Source organism: Amphiura filiformis, chromosome 8, assembly GCF_039555335.1.
Source record: "Amphiura filiformis chromosome 8, Afil_fr2py, whole genome shotgun sequence".
NCBI lineage: Eukaryota > Metazoa > Echinodermata > Ophiuroidea > Amphilepidida > Amphiuridae > Amphiura > Amphiura filiformis.
Window position 1 is genome coordinate 54,031,013 of NC_092635.1, and position 19,869 is coordinate 54,050,881.

Consider the following 19,869-nt stretch of genomic DNA (forward strand, 5'->3'; position numbering starts at 1 on the left):
TCTCAACTGGCGGCGCGCGCGCCACTTGTGGTGCTTGGAGTTAGTCAAAGTGGCGCACGAAGTGGCGCACGGTAAATTTACTCATTTTTTTACATAAATTTTTAACAAAAAAGGGGTGAAAATACCACATCTGAGCCTTTAGAAAGCCCTAAAATCTCAGAGCTTCTAGGGGCGCTGCCCCCTGGACCCCCGCAGCTGGGGCTTTCACACTGGACCCTTCCATGGGCCATAAGCCAGGTCCTTGGACCCCACCCGCTATGTAGTTGGTCGTGCACACACTCCCTCGCAAAATCCTCCCTTAACATGTTGGCACTTCATGCTCACTAAAATTTCCCAGTTGGCACTTCAAATAAACTAGTTAAAGCTTACCTGCACGTTTGCACTCTCCAGTTGCAACCAAGTTCAGGTCATTATTGTTTGCACATTTTTCTGTCAGCAGATAGCAGTAGCTTGAGTAAGTTTTACCATCACTGCCACATACCGGTTGGTAGACCTGGGTGCAAACTCTCTCAACATCACAACCTGTGAATAATAGCAAAGACCAAATATTATCATGTGCATGTGTATTTGGTGTTTGATGCAAAGTAAGGAAACAAATTGGATTTTTCTCGACATAAACAAGGATTTACAACCGATTAGTTTTAATAGCTACAATAGACTGGGTATATGGCAATGTTCCAGCTATGTTCTCCCTTGGGCGGTACTATAAAATTAGTTCCTTTTATTCAAAGACACACATTGGATGTGTATACGACCACGTTCCACTTGATGCTATGTCCTCCCTGGGGCAGTACTATAAAATTAAACAAAAATTAAATATAAAATGCTTCTGAGTGTGAGCAAACGTATGCAAAGTTGTCCTCATTTAACGGTGCTTATGAGTAGAGGTGGGGTGTGTGTATGTGTTCCCAAGTTGTATGCAATGAAATTTATGATGACTTTTTGGACATTGGGCTATTCTAGTTGAAATCCGTATACCCCTATGGAAAATATATTCTTAATCTCCACACACAGGGGGTGTAGATTTCAAATGGAGTCACACATTCAGGTAACAAAATTTGAAATTCACACTTATTGTGTGGAAGATTAAGGTCACGTATTTCATAGGGGAAGTATAGATTTTAACTGGAATAGTAACAGTACAGAAAATAAAAATAACTCTGTCATATTTTCTCTGGTAAGTGTTCAATTGCAAAATAATTTTCAAATCTTGAATTCAAATTGGCTTACCATATGCTGCTTCTTCACATGGTCCAAGATAAGCCATCTTGTTAGGGACACCAAGAAGGCAGCCAGCTTTGTTCATCTCACAAAGATTACTGTATGTATCACGGCCACGGCTGCACACTGGGTCATATTCTCGACTACACACCTCCACACAAGGATCTACCAGATGGATAAATATCAAAATGCATACATTTAATTGTCATCAGCAAAAGTTATAAATTTATTTAATTTCAAATCAATTTAGGTCAGTGAACCATTTAAAAACATACAGATTTGCACAAAAAACTAGCATAAAACATTACATCTGATTAAATATATTTTTGAAACCTAATATGCATCCCTCCTTCCCCTCCCTTTTCTTCACACGCCTCTCCTCCCCTCCTCTGCTTGATGAGGAAAAGAGAGGCGAGAGGAGAGAGGAGAGAGAGGAGAGGAGAGAGGAGAGAGGAGAGGAGAGAGGAGAGAGGAGAGGAGAGAGGAAAGGAGAGGAGAGAGGAGAGAGAGGAGAGGAGAGGAGAGGAAAGGAGAGGAGAGGAGGGGAAAGGAGGGGATGAGAGGAGAGGAAGGGAAAGGAGAGGAAGGGAGAGCAAGGGAGAGGAGAGGAGAGGAGAGGAGAGGAGAGGAGAGGAGAGGAAGGGCATGAAAAGGACAAAGTAAATAGCAAACTTTTTTTAACTTTTGTATTGTTTAACTTACCAGGCTGTATACATGTTTTACCACATCCATTACTGCAGCATTTTGTGGTTCCATCACAATCAAAATCAGTATCACATTCATTCACACATGTGCCAACAGTGTCAGCATCAACAGCAGGGCAAAATCCAGCTCTAGTTGTTGCTACAAAAGAAAAAAGGGAAATGGCAGAAAACAAACAAAAATATATAAATTTGACACTAACTTACATCAAGTACATGGTGTTGGGTGTTCACTTCCTTATCTATATAGATTCTCTAACATGATAAGCTGCTGGTATGTCGGTATCTTTCCAATTTATGTCATAGTAATACTGTGTCCTGAGCAACTGCATGCCCATCATATTTGAAAAACTGTATGGATCGTAAGGGGGGAGCACTCAATACCAGGAACAGAGATGAGGGGGCCCATTTTCTTAGGTATGGCCACGATCCTCTGCTGCAGTCAAGTTAGCTCAATCAGAAAGGAGTTATTAGACTTCCGTGTAATGAAGTAATAGTAGTGCGATTTTGAGACCTGGTGCAGTCAACTTTTATTCCCATGGAATTATTGAGCTAAACTGAAATTCCCTTGGAAGGAACTAACTGCTTAATTGTTTTGGTTACCCATATGAAAACTCTGAAGCTGATCATGCTTGCAATGTTTTTGTGGTTTTCTAAGTTAAACTAAGTTTTCTAAGTTTTTGTGGTTTTCTAAGTTTTTTTTAACTAAGTAGGGTGTGTGTTTCTTAGCTGCAAGTCCCTGATTGTTACTAAATGGTTTATATGGTGTGTTTTGGGCCACAGTGGCCAGTAAATTCCTGTGAATATATTGAGGCCTTCAGGGTTTATGCCTGTGCGTAGAGCACTATAAATTATTGCCCTTTTTTTTTTAAATTAGTGCACTCTTTTGGGGGTCTAATCAACTTGAAAGAAATGGACCATATACTACAATCATCCAGCAATGGCAATCTTTTGTGGTGACTAAAACTGCCAGGACAGTGTTAATTAATTGGTTTTGTCAAAATGAAAGCCATGTATTACAATTTATACAAACTTACTGAACTTCCTCAAATATAATGTCCTCTAGTCTTACAAAAGTGGCTACAGGGTAAAACAGTTCTGTTATGATACTCACAGCATGAAGGACAACAAGCGTCTTCTCTATAGATTATCTGAGAACCTGGAGGACATCGAGGGATATCGCAGTACAACCGACTACATGTAATGCCATTGGTTCTATCACAGTGACATGTCTGGCAAGGATCATGTGGATGGTCCCATGTCTCCGAGAAATGTCTACGTCGTCCATCGACATCGATACATCTGTCCTGTCTTAGTCCAAGAGCTGAAAAAATAAAAAATAATTAATATTAGTAACCAATTCATTGCAGACGACCATAATAATCACTGGAAGACTCAAGATGCCATTGTCATCAGTTGACCTTTCAGTTTTCTGCATATAAAGTATCCATTGGTGCTGCACTAAAAGTTTTATGATCAAGAGGAATAAATGTTTAAGAATCAATAATCTGATAATAACATTGTCAATAAATGCACTGATGAATAAAAAGACCTGTACCTTCTATGAGTTGGTTTGGTTGAGTTATCTCTAACAAACGTTTAAAAAAGATAAAGTTTACAATGGATCAAGCATTAATCATCCTCTTTATCTTCAAAAGCTAAAGAAGATGTGCACTGATTTTATATTGGGATGTGCAATGGTTATACCATAATATCCCACTTCCTCAAATTTTGTATTTTTATTGAAGTAAAAGATATGCATCTTCAAGGTATCCAGGTGGCTAAAGAGGCATAAGTCACATATGTGACATGATCTGGTCCATGGGGGCCAATGGAGGCATTTTTGAAAATTGAGTTACTGTAATTATTACATTATACATACAATAGGCTATCATTTACTGAAAACACCAAAGGTATGAAGGTCTAAAGTTATGAAGTTATTTTATGCCTATTTTCTTATGTATTTTATTGTTTTTTACTCCATATTTTTGCCTTTATCTCAATTTTAAATTTGCCGCCTTTGGCCCCCATGAACCAGATCGTGTCACATGGAGAGATAAAAACAAATATCAAGGTGACATATATTTTAGATATCAAGGAAATGTATGAATTAAGGAGACACAAATAACGGCTCAAGGAGGTACAAGTCACAGGTAGTATGGAAAAACAATCACAAATATTAAGGCAACACATTATGAATATAAGGAGACAAAAGTTTAAATACATCATTAAAGGGATACAGATATATCAAGAAGACACAGAGAATAAATATCAGGGTACACAACATTACATAGCATCCAGGAGGTGCAGGTTACAATATCAAGTTGACAGAGGTAGCAAGTATCAAGAAGGCACACAATTCGACAACTCACAGATATTAGGAGACACGGGTCACAGTTACCACAGAGACAGAGTATTATGGAAGATTGTGTAACATGGTGGTGGGGACATCAAACAGGAAATTATAAGATGTAAGTGACCAAGTAACATAGTGGATTGGGCACTCTTGCCACAGATTTGAAAGATATCAAAGAAACACAAATAATGTAGGAAGGAGTTGTATTATCAAGGAGACACAAGTAAGATATCAAGGCACAGCAGCTGATGGGAGTATCCCATCATGCATTGCAGTCTATCTGCCTGCTCCATAGCAAATACATACCAAACATAAGAAGAGCCGCTTAAATATTGAGAGCTATGGATAGTTTCACAATACTTTAAGGATCATATTTTTTCAAGCAAAAGACTAAGCTCCTCTGATATAAGGGAGTAATTGAAAATTGAAGTGAGGGATTTTGTGTACACTTTCTATGGCATGTGCAGTTATACTATGGTACTGCAGAGCATGATGGGATATACCTATCAGCTGCTGTGATATCAAGGTATGGGACAGGAGCATATTGGGAGACATACATCACAAGTATCTCGGACACATAGGTAAATCAGCAAACAAGTCAGTCACATGGTATCAGACACAGAACATGTCAGGGCAAATAGCACATTATAAGAAATCTGCCATTATTTTGCAGCAAACAAGTAAATCAAAAACAGAACTGTAATGGAACTCACGACAGCCAGGACAGCAATCTCCAGGATTTGTGACAGGTTGTACATCATCTGGACACCGTGGCCAATCACATAGTACAGCAACACACTCATTAAAGATTCCATTAACACAAATACAGTCTGTACATGGCCCTTCCTTCCACCTTTCTCCATCAGATTTAGGAGTTCCATCTTCAGCACTACAGCCAGGAGGGCCTTCTTCAGCTGAAATAAATGGTAATTATGTGTGGTTAATGCTCTGCATGCTGGCCATATCAACAGCTATCCCAAGAACCACTGAGCCAATTATACTAGGCTTGTTTGTACTCATTTTAATGCATTTATCATGCTAATTCCAAATATGGACATGATAATGTACAATCACAGAGGACTACAGAGCACGTACCACCAGTCAAAGTCTCCGCCTCATCCGATAATGAGGGCCGATTGTTCCATGAAATGCGACAGGCGAGACTGCTACGCAATTACCGCGTATTTTCATGGTCTATCGCGTAATCGCGAAAAGCACGCAATGCTCTATCGCGAAGGCACGCAGCGCTGGCGTGATTGTTTGACACGGCACGATCGAACAATCGGCCCTCATGAATATGCGAGAACTGGTAGCATACAATACACTGGGACTTTGACTGGTGGTACTTTCTCTGTTTATCTCTTTCCTCTATGTGTACAATTTTGAAATTTTTGAATTTTGAATTTTTTTTTAAACTTGTCGGTTGCAGACAATACTCACATGGAGAAGGCTAATAAATAATCGACACCTTCAATGATCATATGTATGAAGAGGTCCCTTGACACAAGTTAAGGGTATCAATGAGAAAATATTGAATATTAAGGAGACACAAGATATGGGTATCAAGGAGGAATTATTGTAGGTATTAAGGAGACACAAGGTAAGGGTATCAATGAGAAAATATTAGATATCAATGAGACACAAGATAGAGGTATCAAGGAGAAACTGTTGTTGGTATTAAGGAGAAACAATGTAGGGGTATCATGGAGAGGATATTGAATATCAAGGAGACACAAGATAGAGGTATCAAGGAGAAACTGATAAGAGTATTAAGAAGACACAAGGGTATCAATGAGAAAATATTGAATATCAAGAAGACACAAGGTAGGGGAGAGAATATTGTACATATACTGGAGACACATGTTTGGGGTATCAAGAAGAAAACATTGAATATCAAGGCAACAAAAGTTATCCAGGAGAACCTGTTGCAGGTATATGCAGGAGAACATGCTGAAGTGTTAAGGAGACAAAGGTTAGGATTTATGGAGAAAATAATGAGGTGTGAAGAAGAGAGGAGAGTTATGGGTATTAAATAGAAACTGGCGTAGTTATTATGGAGACACAAGTTAGGGATATAAAGAAGACCGAATTATCAAGGAGACACAACTTAGGGATAATCAAGTCAGGACACAAGGAAGACACCAAGACACAGACAGAAAGTAAACTGAGTAAGCAAACTCACGACAACCGGGACAGCAGTCTCCTGGTTTAGTTACAGGCTGTGCATCTCCTGGGCACTGTGGCCAACCACATATGATTTCATTACAATCCTTAAGCCCATCAGTACAAGTACAATTTCTACAAGGTCCTTCTGACCAACTTTCTCCTGTAGATTTAGGTGTTCCATCTCTAGCATTGCATCCTCCACGGCCATCACCGGCTAAAAAAAAGAGACAACAAATTTAGGACAAAAATGACAATTATAGACCTGACATACAAAAATAAATTTACATCACATTCATTCAAAGATGGTATCAGAGAAAAACGCATTTTGTGAATTTACGCAAAAAGGGTAATTTAACAATCATAAAATACTGTTTACACAGATGTATCCAGGGTGTGTGTGAATGGTTCGCACAAACCCTGGGGGATTCTTGCCACTGCACACTCCCCAAGTCCAAGGTTTCTGAGTTATGCCTATGGTTTGCATTTGCAGTCTTGAACAAAGCATACTTGCAAGAAATTTATATCTGCAATTGCTTGCTGCTTTTTAAAAAGATATGTATGGTGACTGATTTGCTCTAGGAGCTTATCTTAGACATTGATATAAAGCATCCATGACAAGTTCCCCCTAGTCAAATTCTGTGATGAGAATAGAACTATAACCAAAGTACTGAATTCACTTCCACCAAGCTATGGATTATAAAATGTATCTTGCTATTTGAGATAAGTTAGTTAAAGTAATCTATGATTTTTGTTACTATTGATGATAACAAAGGGAAACATACAACAAGATGGACAGCAGTCCCCTGGTTTTGTAACAGGCGTGGCTCCTCCAGGACAATTTGGCCAACCACACTGAATCATGTTGCAATCCTTTGTTCCATTCCAGCAAGTGCAATCTGTGCAAGGTCCCTCTGACCATCTCTCTCCATTGGACTTAGTTGTACCATCTTCAGCAACACAAGTAGAAAGTTCCTCAGCTACAAGAGATCAATAAATCAATAGCGTCAAAGAAACGATGGTTTCCAATATCAAGAAGATGCATACTTCTCCAGGACAATGACGGAAGCAACACAAGGGCTTTAGGGCAAGAAACTACAGGTCACAGGTATGAAGGTATATCAGATATACAGATGAACAAAAGCATGTAGCAAAAAGAGACATACGTAGGTTTCAAGTTGTTGCACAGTTTATACATTAAGTGAACAAGGTATGAGTATTAAGGAGACCCAAATGGCAAATGGAACAGGTACATTAGAGACATAATAGTCTGCCATGTAACACACTTGCAACACAAATGCATTAAGCAGACATATTCACAGGTATCATGTTGTAGATAAAAGTAACAGGTACCACAGAGACATAGAGTTTACCATGTAACAGGTGCATGGCAGATGCATTAAGGAGACATATTTACAAGTATCAAGGAGGTACACCTTGTAGATGTAATAGGATAAAGGAACACATACCATGGAGACATAGAGTTCACCATGTAACAGACACAAAGCAGACGAGTATCAAGAAGGCACACCTTGTAGATGTAACAGGATAAAGGAACACATACTATGGAGACATAAAGTTAACCATGTAGCAGACACAAAGCAGACACATATCAAGGAGGCACACCTTGTAGGTGTAGGAACACATACCATGTAGACATAAAGTTAACCATGTAACAGACACAAAGCAGACAAGTATCAAGGAGGCACACCTTGTAGATGTAACAGGATAAAGGAACACATACTATGGAGACATAAAGTTAACCATGTAGCAGACACAAAGCAGACACATATCAAGGAGGCACACCTTGTAGATGTAACAGGATAAAGGAACACATACTATGGAGACATAGAGTTCACCATGTAACAGACACAAAGCAGACAAGTATCAAGGAGGCACACCTTGTAGATGTAACAGGATAAAGGAACACATACTATGGAGACATAAAGTTAACCATGTAGCAGACACAAAGCAGACACATATCAAGGAGGCACACCTTGTAGATGTAACAGGATAAAGGAACACATACCATGTAGACATAGAGTTCACCATGTAACAGACACAAAGCAGACAAGTATCAAGGAGGCACACCTTGTAGATGTAACAGGATAAAAGAACACATACTATGGAGACATGACTTTACCATGTAACAGGCACAAGATGATTGTATAAAGGACACCCATGGATTTCAAAGGAGGAACAAGTTGTGGTTGTCAAGCAGACAAGGCACATATATCAGAATGCAAGTCTTAATATCAAGGAGACATGGACTTTACCATGTAACAGATACATAAGGCAAATGTATTGAAGAGACATACTCACATGAGGAGACACAAGTTGTTGAGGTCAAGGAAATGAGGCACAATATATGAAGAATACAAGTTTTAGAATCAAGGACACATGGACTTTACCACATAAAAGACACAATAAGGCAAATACATCAAGGAAACATGTTCACATGAGGAGACACAAGTTGCGGATGTCAAGGAGACAAGTGACAATATATCAAAAATACAAGTTTTAGATGTCACTGTAACATAACACACAGGTACAAAACGAAGGTAAACTCCAAGTAAGTGAACTCACGACAACCGGGACAGCAGTCTCCTGGTTTAGTTACAGGCTGTGCATCTCCTGGACACCTTGGCCAATCACATATGATATCATTACAATATCTAATACCATCAGTACAAGTACAATCTCTGCAAGGTCCTTCTGACCAACCCTCTCCGTTAGACTTAGGAGTTCCATCTCTGGCAGTACAGCTACCACTACCATCACCAGCTGCAGAAAAACAAGATGGACAGGATAATAGACAACCCAGAGTTGCAATTTGGTGAACTGACTACTCAAATTCAATCAAAATAGCTCTTTTTTCATACAAAAATAACTGTTAAACTTTTATAAATTGTTGTGAGTGCTATTGGGCTAAATTTTGAACCTGAAAGTTGAATGTGCAATGGTTCATAGAAGTCTTTGCTATCATCAGGGAAAAGTGTTTAATTACATAAAGTCTTTCTATCCAAAAATGCTGTCATAAGTTTTGTTCGTATATATGTGGTCTTTGAAATGAAATATAATATGACAAGTTGCACAAGGATATCATCTAAAACAATACTACCCCAAATTTGACATCTTCAATAAAACAAAAGGCAGCAATATTTCATAGAACTAAATGGGATATACTGTACACCAGGGGCATATCAGAACCACCAAGCCGGGGTGGGGGGACACTTTTTCCAAATCGTCTTGTTCACCTGCTACTAAAATTTACAAAACTGGGACAAGAGCGTGCCAAGCATGTGAAAATTGTGCAATTTTAATGGGCCAAAATGAGGACAACTGTGGCCTTAAACCAGACCAAAGGAAGATGCACATTGCAGCTTTTGGTGAGTTTTGTTCCTGTATCTGCCCTCTGGTTGGTACGCCTCTGCTGTGTTTATTTTGTCATATAGAATTTTCCACATTTTCAAGTCTTAGGATTTTTTTTTCTTGTGTAAGTTGTTTGTTTTATGGAAGCTATATTGAAGATAATGTATATAGACGAATCCAACGAGCCAAGTCATGGTCAGGATTTGGTCGGCCATCTTTGGGTAGCCGCTAGCACCAACCTGGTGTTTTAAGCCTATTGTGCAAATAAAAGCCGCCTAACACCTAGAGAAGATGCAAGGACGAGGAGGGTTAATAGAATAATACAACAGAGATAATTTCGCAGGTAATCCCATCGCATCTATTTATACTTAGTCCTTTTATTCGCAAGTACATCTATTTGTAGCGTTTGATATGGTGTAGTTAATCCGATTATTATGTCACTTCAACAGCGAATAGACCATGTAGAAGCTGTGTGTTTTGTCGAAGGGAACTGTAGGGCCCATTGTGTTGTAAACTTTAATCATTCTTTTGTCTACCTGTGTTTTCGCGAAAGATGTAAAACGGGTGATGGAATGCAGTTTAAAATTTCCACCAAGGCCGAATCATTTCACATTTTGGGTGCATTGTAGCCGACGGCTACCCAACTAAAGGCTGCTAGTCAGGTGTAGGAATGCATGGATTTGGATTCGTCTATAACTCTCATATGGAAATATAATTTTTGGCTACTTAGCATATTATGCTCATTCACAAAATCTGGAAAATAACCCATTGCAAATAATATAACAGCATATACAACAATTACATTAGAAGTACTGACCACACTTATGCCACAAGGGACCATGTTGAATGAAGCGCACAAATCTTGCTATTTGAGAAAAATACAGCACTGTTAATTGAAATTTCTTTGTTAGTATGATTTGCTGATAAGAAATGAAAACATACGACATGATGGACAGCAGTCTCCTGGTAATGTAATAGATGGCACCCCTCCATCACACAATTGCAAGCTACATGCAACTAACAGGCACTCCTTGATTCCTTCACTGCAAGTGCAGTCTGTGCAAGTTCCTTCTGACCACCTCTCGCCATTGGATTTTGTTGTACCATCCTCAGCAACACATGTGGAAAGTGGTTCCTCAGCTACAAGAAATCAGTAAATCAATACTTTTAAGAAAACATGTGTTACTGTTTTCAAGAAGACACAAAAGCTTCAAACTTGGAGGGAATACAAAGTGTACATATCAACAGGTATAACAGGCATGAAGAAGGCATTCCTTAGACACAGGCACAGGTACAAAAACAAAAGTTTCAAGAAGACATGTTTAGTAAACCAGGTTATACAAGGTACAGTAATCAATCAGACAAATATCACATGAACAAAGTGGGATTACCATTCATTCTATTATTGTTATTTTGAAATTGTTTTGTACTCATAAAAATGGAAACATACGACAAGATGGACAGCAGTCTCCTGGTTTTGTAACAGGTGTTGCTCCTCCAGGACACCTTGGCCAACCACACTGAATCATATTGCAATCCTTTGTTCCATTTCTGCAAAAGCAATTTGTGCAAGGTCCTTCTGACCATCTGTCTCCTTCAGATTTTGTTGCACCATCTTCAGCAACACATGTGGAAAGATCCTCAGCTATAAGAGATCAATAAATCAATACTGTCAATAAGACACAAGTTGAAGGCATCAGAGAGATACAAGTCATATACTTTGAATATGAAGAAGACAATACAAGGTTTAAATATTAATAAACACAAGTCAAAGATGCAGGTTGCAAATGACACACAGTGACATAAAAATGCTTCAACAAGACACAATGTTTCAAAAATACACAACTTAAGGAACGTAAGGTATAGGTGTCAAGGAGACAAGTGTCACAGGCATCACTAAACATGTAACACAGGTTACAGGTTTGAAGGAGACAATGATTTGAGATGTCCAATGCACAGGTACCAAGAACACACATCAAACAGTTTGAGAGAACAGTTTGAGATGTCAAAGACTGAAAGACAGACACATTAATCATGTGATGTGATTTTATTATCCTGTACAACATTGCGGCCAAACAGCCGAATTACATTACGAAAGAAACAAAAAACGCATTTAAGGCAAAGATATGAAAAAAGGCAACTTGGCATGGAGAACAGCAGAGAGATGTAAAAGGGCGCAAAGGGATGCCACTAACACACAATCTACTACTGCTTATTCAGCAGATTAAAGCCATATTATAACATTTCTTTAAAAATAGATTTGTATTTATTTTCCATAAAATGTTAGCTTTTACTGTCAGATATATCCCCTTTTAATTTTGAGCCGAAGAAGTGAGGTAAAGCAAAGAAAATTGGAATTTACTACTAGCACTATTATATGTTACTCGGCGGTTGTAATATGGTACGATCCGCTGCCGTGTGTGTGTGTGTGTCCCGCATGCCGTGTACGTGGTATGTGTTATGAACATCGCATACGCGTTCGACTAATATTTCTATCGTAATAATAAAACGACGGTTCCGGCGGTTTATTCAAAATCTGAGATTTTGACAAAACTACAGCACCTAAAGTCTTGATTTTTGCAGAGAATCTTTGTTTACTAAAGTACATTACAATCGTGAGGGCGTTCTCCTCAGCAAATGTTATAATATGGCTTTAATGTAGTAGGGAATGGGGCTTTTGGCAAATCTGTCTTCCATGAACTTCACTTCTATCTACTAGGAGGGAACAACAGGTTGGTATTTGCAGGAGACATATTTACAAGTATCAAGGCAGTGTCGATAAAACAGAATAAAGGAACACATACCACAGAGACATAGAGGTTACCATGTAACAGACACAAATGTATGTATATATAATAAAGAATGCAAGTTTTAGAATCTAAGAATATCTAGGAACTGTTTCTTTATTTTTTTGAATTTTGACCAACTTCCCCAAAAATATTTGAAATTTGGGCAAAAAGCAGGCTTTTTTATGATTTTTTTGAAAATTTAGAATATTTTGACCATTTTTGGTGCAAATTTCTCAAAGTTGGTCAAAATTCAAAAAAATATAAAAAAAGGTTCCTAAATATTTTTATTTAGTTTTTAAAAATTAATAACAAAAAAAAAATTTGGCCCAAATAACCCGTTTTGGTGGATTTTTGGCCAAAATGAGCATTTTGGCCCAGATTTGACCTCACAGATGAATTTATCAGGTCTTTGCCATCCTAAATATGTATACTTTTATATACTTAAGACCAACAAGTTAGTTATGATGCCAAAAAGTTTCCTTAGTTCAAGGGTTAAGACCAACCAAGTCACTGGTAACCAATAATGTTGTAATATGTTTTGTTTGTATTTCATACACTCCTAGATATTGCGAACCAATCAGAGCAAACGTTAGTAAATTACTAGCCGTGCATAAATGTTGTATAACTGCACGGGCGCACACTCCGCATAGTACGCTCAGTGCTTTCGGACGCATTCATTTTTCTTGCGGGTAGATCCATTTATATTTGATTGCATTTTCCAACATTTTTTGTGACAGTTTTGTTAAAAAAATATCAAACATAACAGGATTTTTTTTCTCGTGTATGAAATAGGTTAATGCGTATTACTTGTTGCTCGAGAAATTGTATAAAATGATGCACTTGTACCGAGATGTTGATGCGTCTAATGCACTCCCCCCCCTTCGGGGCTCGTGCATTAGATGCATCAACATCTCAGTATGCATGCATTATTTTGTACAATTTCAATCTCAACAAGTAAGATGCATTCATTAACCTATAAATATGGTCTTTGAAATGATGACAAAGGTGACAAAGTTGCACAAGGATAACATCTAAAACAATACTACCCCAGATTTGACATCCTCAATAAAATGGCAGCTGAATGGCAGAACTATCTCATGGAACTAATAGGAACTATGGGATATACTGTACACCCACCAGGTGTGTATCAGCACAACCGAGAGGGGGGGGGGGGGGAATTTTTGTGTAAAAAGATTGTGCAATTTTAATGCTAATATAAGCCAAAATGATAGTCGAGGAAATTGCCGTATGGGTGTGAAGTTGCGTACTAATGTAATTTTTTTCTTTTAAGTAACAACCAGGGGTGTGCAGATTCAGAATCCGCCTGGTGCCAAAAAGGCACCCTGGAGCAAATTGAGTTATTGAGATCAAAGGTCACACAAGGGGAGTAAAATGCTTTAATCAAGTTATGATATATCACAAGTTCTTCCTTTAGTCACAAGGAGTAAAAATGTCAAAAGTCATTTATCTCTAGAATGCCTAATTAATAAGGTATAGGCAAGGATTCTCAAGTACTTATATACTATAGGATAAGCCACACGTTTGCGCAAATGAAGTCAGTCACACACTTCAATGCGCGTTCATGAATGTGATGGCTTGCGCTGTGTGAGAGGTTGTCCTGTGGAAGAGGTGATGCATGTTTACGTCATCGTTTAAAAAAAAAATTAAATTGCGAAAAAGGGTCCGAATATTTGGCAGTCGATGTCCCATAGGGCCTGCACTTTGGCTCGTTTTTGGCAGGTTTACATGGTCCAATAATCACAAGATGACTGACATGTGGTAACAAAGGAAGCAGTCACTGCAATTTGATTATGTCCCATATGATTGGCCATTCAAGACACCCCTGTGAATATACTATAGCGGCCTTTTCAAAATATAATACCTGTTTGCTTGACTGTATTGACAATACCCGGGAACAATACACACAGTATATGCATTGGACAAACTTTTTACAATAAGCATGATAAGTGATGATGTGACCTCCAGATTTATACATCGTTCGTCTCGCACACTGACAACATTTGATTGAATGGACTGTAGGCTACTGGCCGTGATTACGGTGAAGGACACCGGTTCAAATCCTTTGTTTGGAGCCAATCGATAAAAGCATGCAGGGCTTCTATACCCATGTACAGTTTATCCCTACATAACCTATGTCTTGAATACGCTGGCAAAGTTATGTAATAATCGGATTAATACTATATAGCAGTAGGTAAAAACAAGTTTTGAATAATCCCGCTATAAAGTCCCATTCAGTGATCCCAGCGAAAGTGAAAAAAAATCAAATTGTTACGTTTATAAATTTTTTTGATGAAAAACAAATGGCAAAAAAACAAAACAGGAAAACGACAGTATTGACGAAGTTGAAGCCCCATTCAAATACATGTAGCTAATTTATATACCGTCAGTACCGGTATATAAATTACAGACTCAATAAATGCATTATTTTTTGTCTTAGACACACGGTTTTCGACTGCACTAGCAAGCTATGTTAGCACATCTATGACAATGACGAAAGGTACAAAATCAGCCATAGGCCTTTAGATAGCAGAAGACACAAAAGTGGTGTTTTATGACCTTTGACATTCTTTTGTGGCGAGTGACATGGTCTTTCAATTCACGCCGAGTGTCCTTGACAGGTTTGACTATGCTTCAGTGGTCATGAAAGAATTCAAAAAGATAACCTCTGCCCCAATAATCCCAAGCAATTGTCTGAAACTGCTCCTCGGATCATAAGAACTCAGTCCTCAAATGATAGTCATAATAATGTCCAAAATTTTGATGATTTTTACGATCGTCGGGATGAAAAAAAAATCAAAAAATCACTGAATGGGCCTTTAGTTCCCTCTCCTTACCCTGGCAATATAAATCAAAGAAAAATAAAGAAAGAAAACAAGAAAAGAAAATTAACCAAATTAAGGGATCTGGAATGAGCGTTTTGAGCGTTTCGATAGTATTTTTTGTGGGACATGAGAGCACATGAGACATATCGAATTGCATTCTGAATACGAAGAATGTCTTTCTGATATCAAATAAATTTCATTGTTTGAAATTCACGATATAATACAAATTTTATGACAAATTATTAAAATTTGATATTTTTCACATTTTGATAAATAACAGTCCTCGAAGTAAATATCATAAATCTAATGTTATATTCTTAAACAGTCCCTGGCATGATACCATACATGTATAGGCCTATGTATAGTAAATTTGTCTGCTTTATCTGTTTTGTGCTGTTTAAGCAAATAGTTAAACATAATTTCCATAAAATGTAAGCTTTTACTGTCAGCTAGATATGTCCCCTTTTAATTTTGAGCAGAACAAGTGAGGTAAAACAAAGAAAATTGAAATTTACTACTACTAGCGCCAATGAATGTTATACGATTGTAAGCAGCACGATCCTCTGGGTGTGTGTGTGCGTATGTGTGTCCTGCACGCGTATTTTTTTCTGCAACTATAACGGGACACAATCGATACCGGTATGTTATAAGAATCAAACTTACAAGAAAGATGGCTCTTGTCAAATCCTACAATTCTGTCAGAGAAAATATGCATATTTGCATTAAATTTTAATTAATTGACATAATTGATTAATTAATAAATATTTTATTTAATGATTTACCATAATTCCAAATATGTCAAACAATATGTCAAATTAAAGCTAATGAAATGCTTTATAAATTGGTCAGAGCGCAGAATGCATTTAGTACTTTAGTTACATGATTCCAAACATTCTATTCCAATTTTTTGCTATACACGCATAGGAGCTGTACTTTTAAAATCCGCGCCTAATCAATAATAATAGTCTTTCACTCCATTGTCAAAGTACTGTGCTCCCTGTAGCTGTAGCATTATGGAGTAACCAGGTCCTAGAGTGTGATGGTTTTGTAGCAGATGACAGTGCTCATTCAAGCCTGTCAAGGTCAGTTAGTAGCCACTTGCTGAATGGATGGCCATGATCAGCTATCAAAGAGATGCCTTGTGCAGCTGCCAATCACAGTAGAGGTTTGATAACATTTTGTTAAAAACCCAAATGTGATATAAGGACAAAGCTGTGCATGTTGGTACTTAATTGTTTGGATTCTTACGTTGAAATTCCCTTGTATTAGTATTTTTTATGTGTAGTGTATAGTGGTCATAAATTATATAGCTTTTAAATTTTGGGCATTTTGCTCTGTTGCACTGTACCATTATGGAATTTGAGCAAATCAATTACCGACACAAGCAGGTATACAGTGTATTATTTTATTTTTATTTCAGTATCTCAGGAGCACAGCTCACTTGGTAAGGCATCAGAATTTGATACGCTAGCGCTCGAACTTTAAATCGGAAGGTGGTGAGTTCGAGCCTCATCACGGTCACATTAATTTTATAAACCAAATATTGTTCGAACTTTTCATATTTGTTTTTCTTTTATTGTTTCTTTTCTTTGTCTTTTTTTTTCTTGTTTTCTTTATTTTTTTCTTTATTTTTCTTTGATCCATATTGCCAGTGTAAGGAGAGGAGGGAACTAACGGCCCATTCAGTTTTTTTTTTTTTCATTCGGACGATCGTCAAAATCATCAAAATTCAGATTTTGTACAAGACTGCAGAACTCAGTCTTCAATGATATAGTCAGTAATAATCTTTTGGTCATTATATGACTATCATCATTTCAGTTCTTATGATACATCATCCGAAGAGCAGTTTCAGACAATTGCTTGGGATTGTTGGGGCAGAGGTTATCTTTTGAATTCTTTCATGACCACCGAAGCAGAGTTAAACCTGTCAAGGACACTCGGCGTGAATTGAACTGACCATGTCACTCGCCACAAAAGAATGTCAAAGGTCATAAAACATCAACTTGGTGTCTTCTGCTAGTGGTTCAGCCCTAAGCCGTGTAGGCCTATTTAAGACAAAAATAATGCATTTACGTGAATCTGTAATTTATATACTGACAGTATATATAAATTAGCTACATGTATTTGAATGGGGCTTCAACTTGCCGTCAATACTGCCGTTTTCTTGGGTTTTGTGCTAATTTTTTTCATTAAATTTTTTTATAAAAGTAACAATTTGATTTTTTTTTTCACTTTCGCTGGGATCACTGAATGGGGCTTTGCAACGCGATATATTCAAAACTTGTATTCACCTACTGTTATAGCATTAATCCTATTATTACACAACCTCGCCAGCGTATTCAAGACATCCAATGCAAATATATCACCTAGATTATGACGTATCATACCGTAAATATGGCGGAGTACTCAAATTCATTGAACAAAAGCATGATTAAAAGCTATTGCAATCTACCGCGACAGCTCGTCTCACACACATAACAAATGCACAAATACGATCAAATAGGTTGACGACAACGTTTGATTGAATGCACTGCATTGTGCCATGATTACGGTGAACGACACCGGTTCAATTCCTTTGTATGGAGCTAAACAATAATTTCACGCCCATCCGCTATTATTGCCCAATTATTGCCGGGATGATTGCACACTGTAAAAGAGCTATTGTTATAATGTTTGATGAAATCGTGTTTAACTACCGTATTTGCTTAAGAACGGCACAATACAGATAAAGCAGACAGATTGACTACATGTGGTACATGTATATACATATTAATATAGGGAATGTGTGTGAGTCGAGTATTACCTAATTATAATAGGGGCGTATCCAAAAATGAATTCACGCCCCTTTCAAATGTCGAGCCAAAGTGCAGGCCCTATTGCCATCTTGGAAAAAATTTAGGGTACCAAACTCCCCAGCAACTGTCAATCAAAATTATGGAATAAGTCTGCTTCACTATTCAAGTTGTTGACGTGCACACGTACGTACATTTTAGGCTAAAACGTTACTACTGTACCAAACTCCCTAAGGTACCAGAAACAAATTTGTTCGATCTTTGAATCGGCCGTCGATGCTGCTTCGATGCTTGTTATTAATGAACTAACCACTAATTAATCAAAATTAATGCTAAATTTATAGTGGTCAATATCAATACAGGCAAATATTCATAAGTTATAACAATTAGCAATAGTTAATTAACTGATGTCATAAATAATAAGGATCGACCAAGCATCGATGTTCGATCGAAAGATCAAACTAATTTGTTTCCAATGCCTAACAACTGTCACTCAATCAAACTGCCGTAAAGTGACTTCACTTTTTGTACAGGGTTTGAATACGAGTGTCACGGCCAGTGATGAACCAATCTAGATCGGTAGATCTGGATCGGCCCGATATTGGCCAGATCGGATGTGGATCGGGATCGGTAAAAATCCGATCCTGTGAACCGATCCAACATTGTTTGATAAAAAAGATATATTCCGACCTGAACGATGTTAAAACGATGAAATTAATACATACTGAAGTACATGATGTAGTTACAAAGTTCAAGAAGCGATAAACCTTACGTTATATCACATAAATAACCCTATAATGCCTCGTACATGACTGTATATACTTCCGCATTTTACGCAGCCGCGCTGTGAGCTTGTTGTTATCGTAAGCATGCCACTGCGCACCGTGTCTGCGCAGGTTCACGAGTTCATGGTACACGGGTTAACGAACTTTGAGAAGCAAGCTAGAATTTACCAGATTAGCGCCGCGTCGCTAGCTTAGAATTGTGTGCTACACGTGCTGTTTGCATAGCTTAATTGGTACACATGTTTGTTTACAACTACACAAGTCGGCATAAATGAGTTATTTCGTGGGATATCAAGTAATTCTTTCGAGGTAAAATACTAAATATATGTACTACTGAGAGCTACTGAGCAGCTGAGCATACATGGAAGTATTAAATGTGTCACAGTCGTCATTCATTCTGAGTCGGAAAATAGCCCTAACGTGGATCGGATCGGGATCGGGATCGGCCGATCTGAAAATTTTTGGATCGGGGATCGGCAATTTCCGATCTAGGGTGGATCGGTTCATCACTAGTCATGGCCCTGGTATAGGTCAAAATAGATCAAAGGGTAAAATTAAAATTGTACGGGGGGAAAATTTTCAAAATGATCCAATTGCAATTAAAATAGTCTCAAATTATTTGTCTTGACAAACGAAAACAAAAAAGTTTGCTATGTTTACGGAGTCTAGATTTAATGTTAATGTCAAGGTTACATAATATACTCAATAGGGTTGTTGAACTTGGGCTCTTGATTCTAGAATAATGAAGAATATAGCAAATTATTCATTGTTTGTATTCATCATAATCATTTTGTACTCCTCATAGTCATTTGTTCAGATGAATAATTTGACACTGTTTTCGTTCAAT

General features: G+C 37.8%; 2 protein-coding genes across 2 annotated transcripts in view; both read right to left on the reverse strand.

Moving 5' to 3' along the window:
- Positions 1-3,684, reverse strand: part of LOC140159608 (uncharacterized) — a 77,220-nt gene extending 73,536 nt beyond the window's left edge. Inside the window, exons 1-5 of the mRNA XM_072183103.1 lie at positions 3,630-3,684; positions 3,037-3,246; positions 1,924-2,064; positions 1,231-1,386; positions 370-522 (exon numbers count right to left, since the gene is read on the reverse strand). Of these exons, the coding sequence (XP_072039204.1) occupies positions 370-522; positions 1,231-1,386; positions 1,924-2,064; positions 3,037-3,246; positions 3,630-3,684 (715 nt within the window). The remainder of the gene's footprint in view (positions 1-369; positions 523-1,230; positions 1,387-1,923; positions 2,065-3,036; positions 3,247-3,629) is intronic.
- A 3,014-nt stretch (positions 3,685-6,698) lies between these two features.
- Positions 6,699-19,869, reverse strand: part of LOC140158396 (kielin/chordin-like protein) — a 74,117-nt gene continuing 60,946 nt past the window's right edge. The window contains exons 26-29 of the mRNA XM_072181489.1: positions 10,756-10,953; positions 9,028-9,225; positions 7,227-7,421; positions 6,699-6,706 (exon numbers count right to left, since the gene is read on the reverse strand). Of these exons, the coding sequence (XP_072037590.1) occupies positions 6,699-6,706; positions 7,227-7,421; positions 9,028-9,225; positions 10,756-10,953 (599 nt within the window). The remainder of the gene's footprint in view (positions 6,707-7,226; positions 7,422-9,027; positions 9,226-10,755; positions 10,954-19,869) is intronic.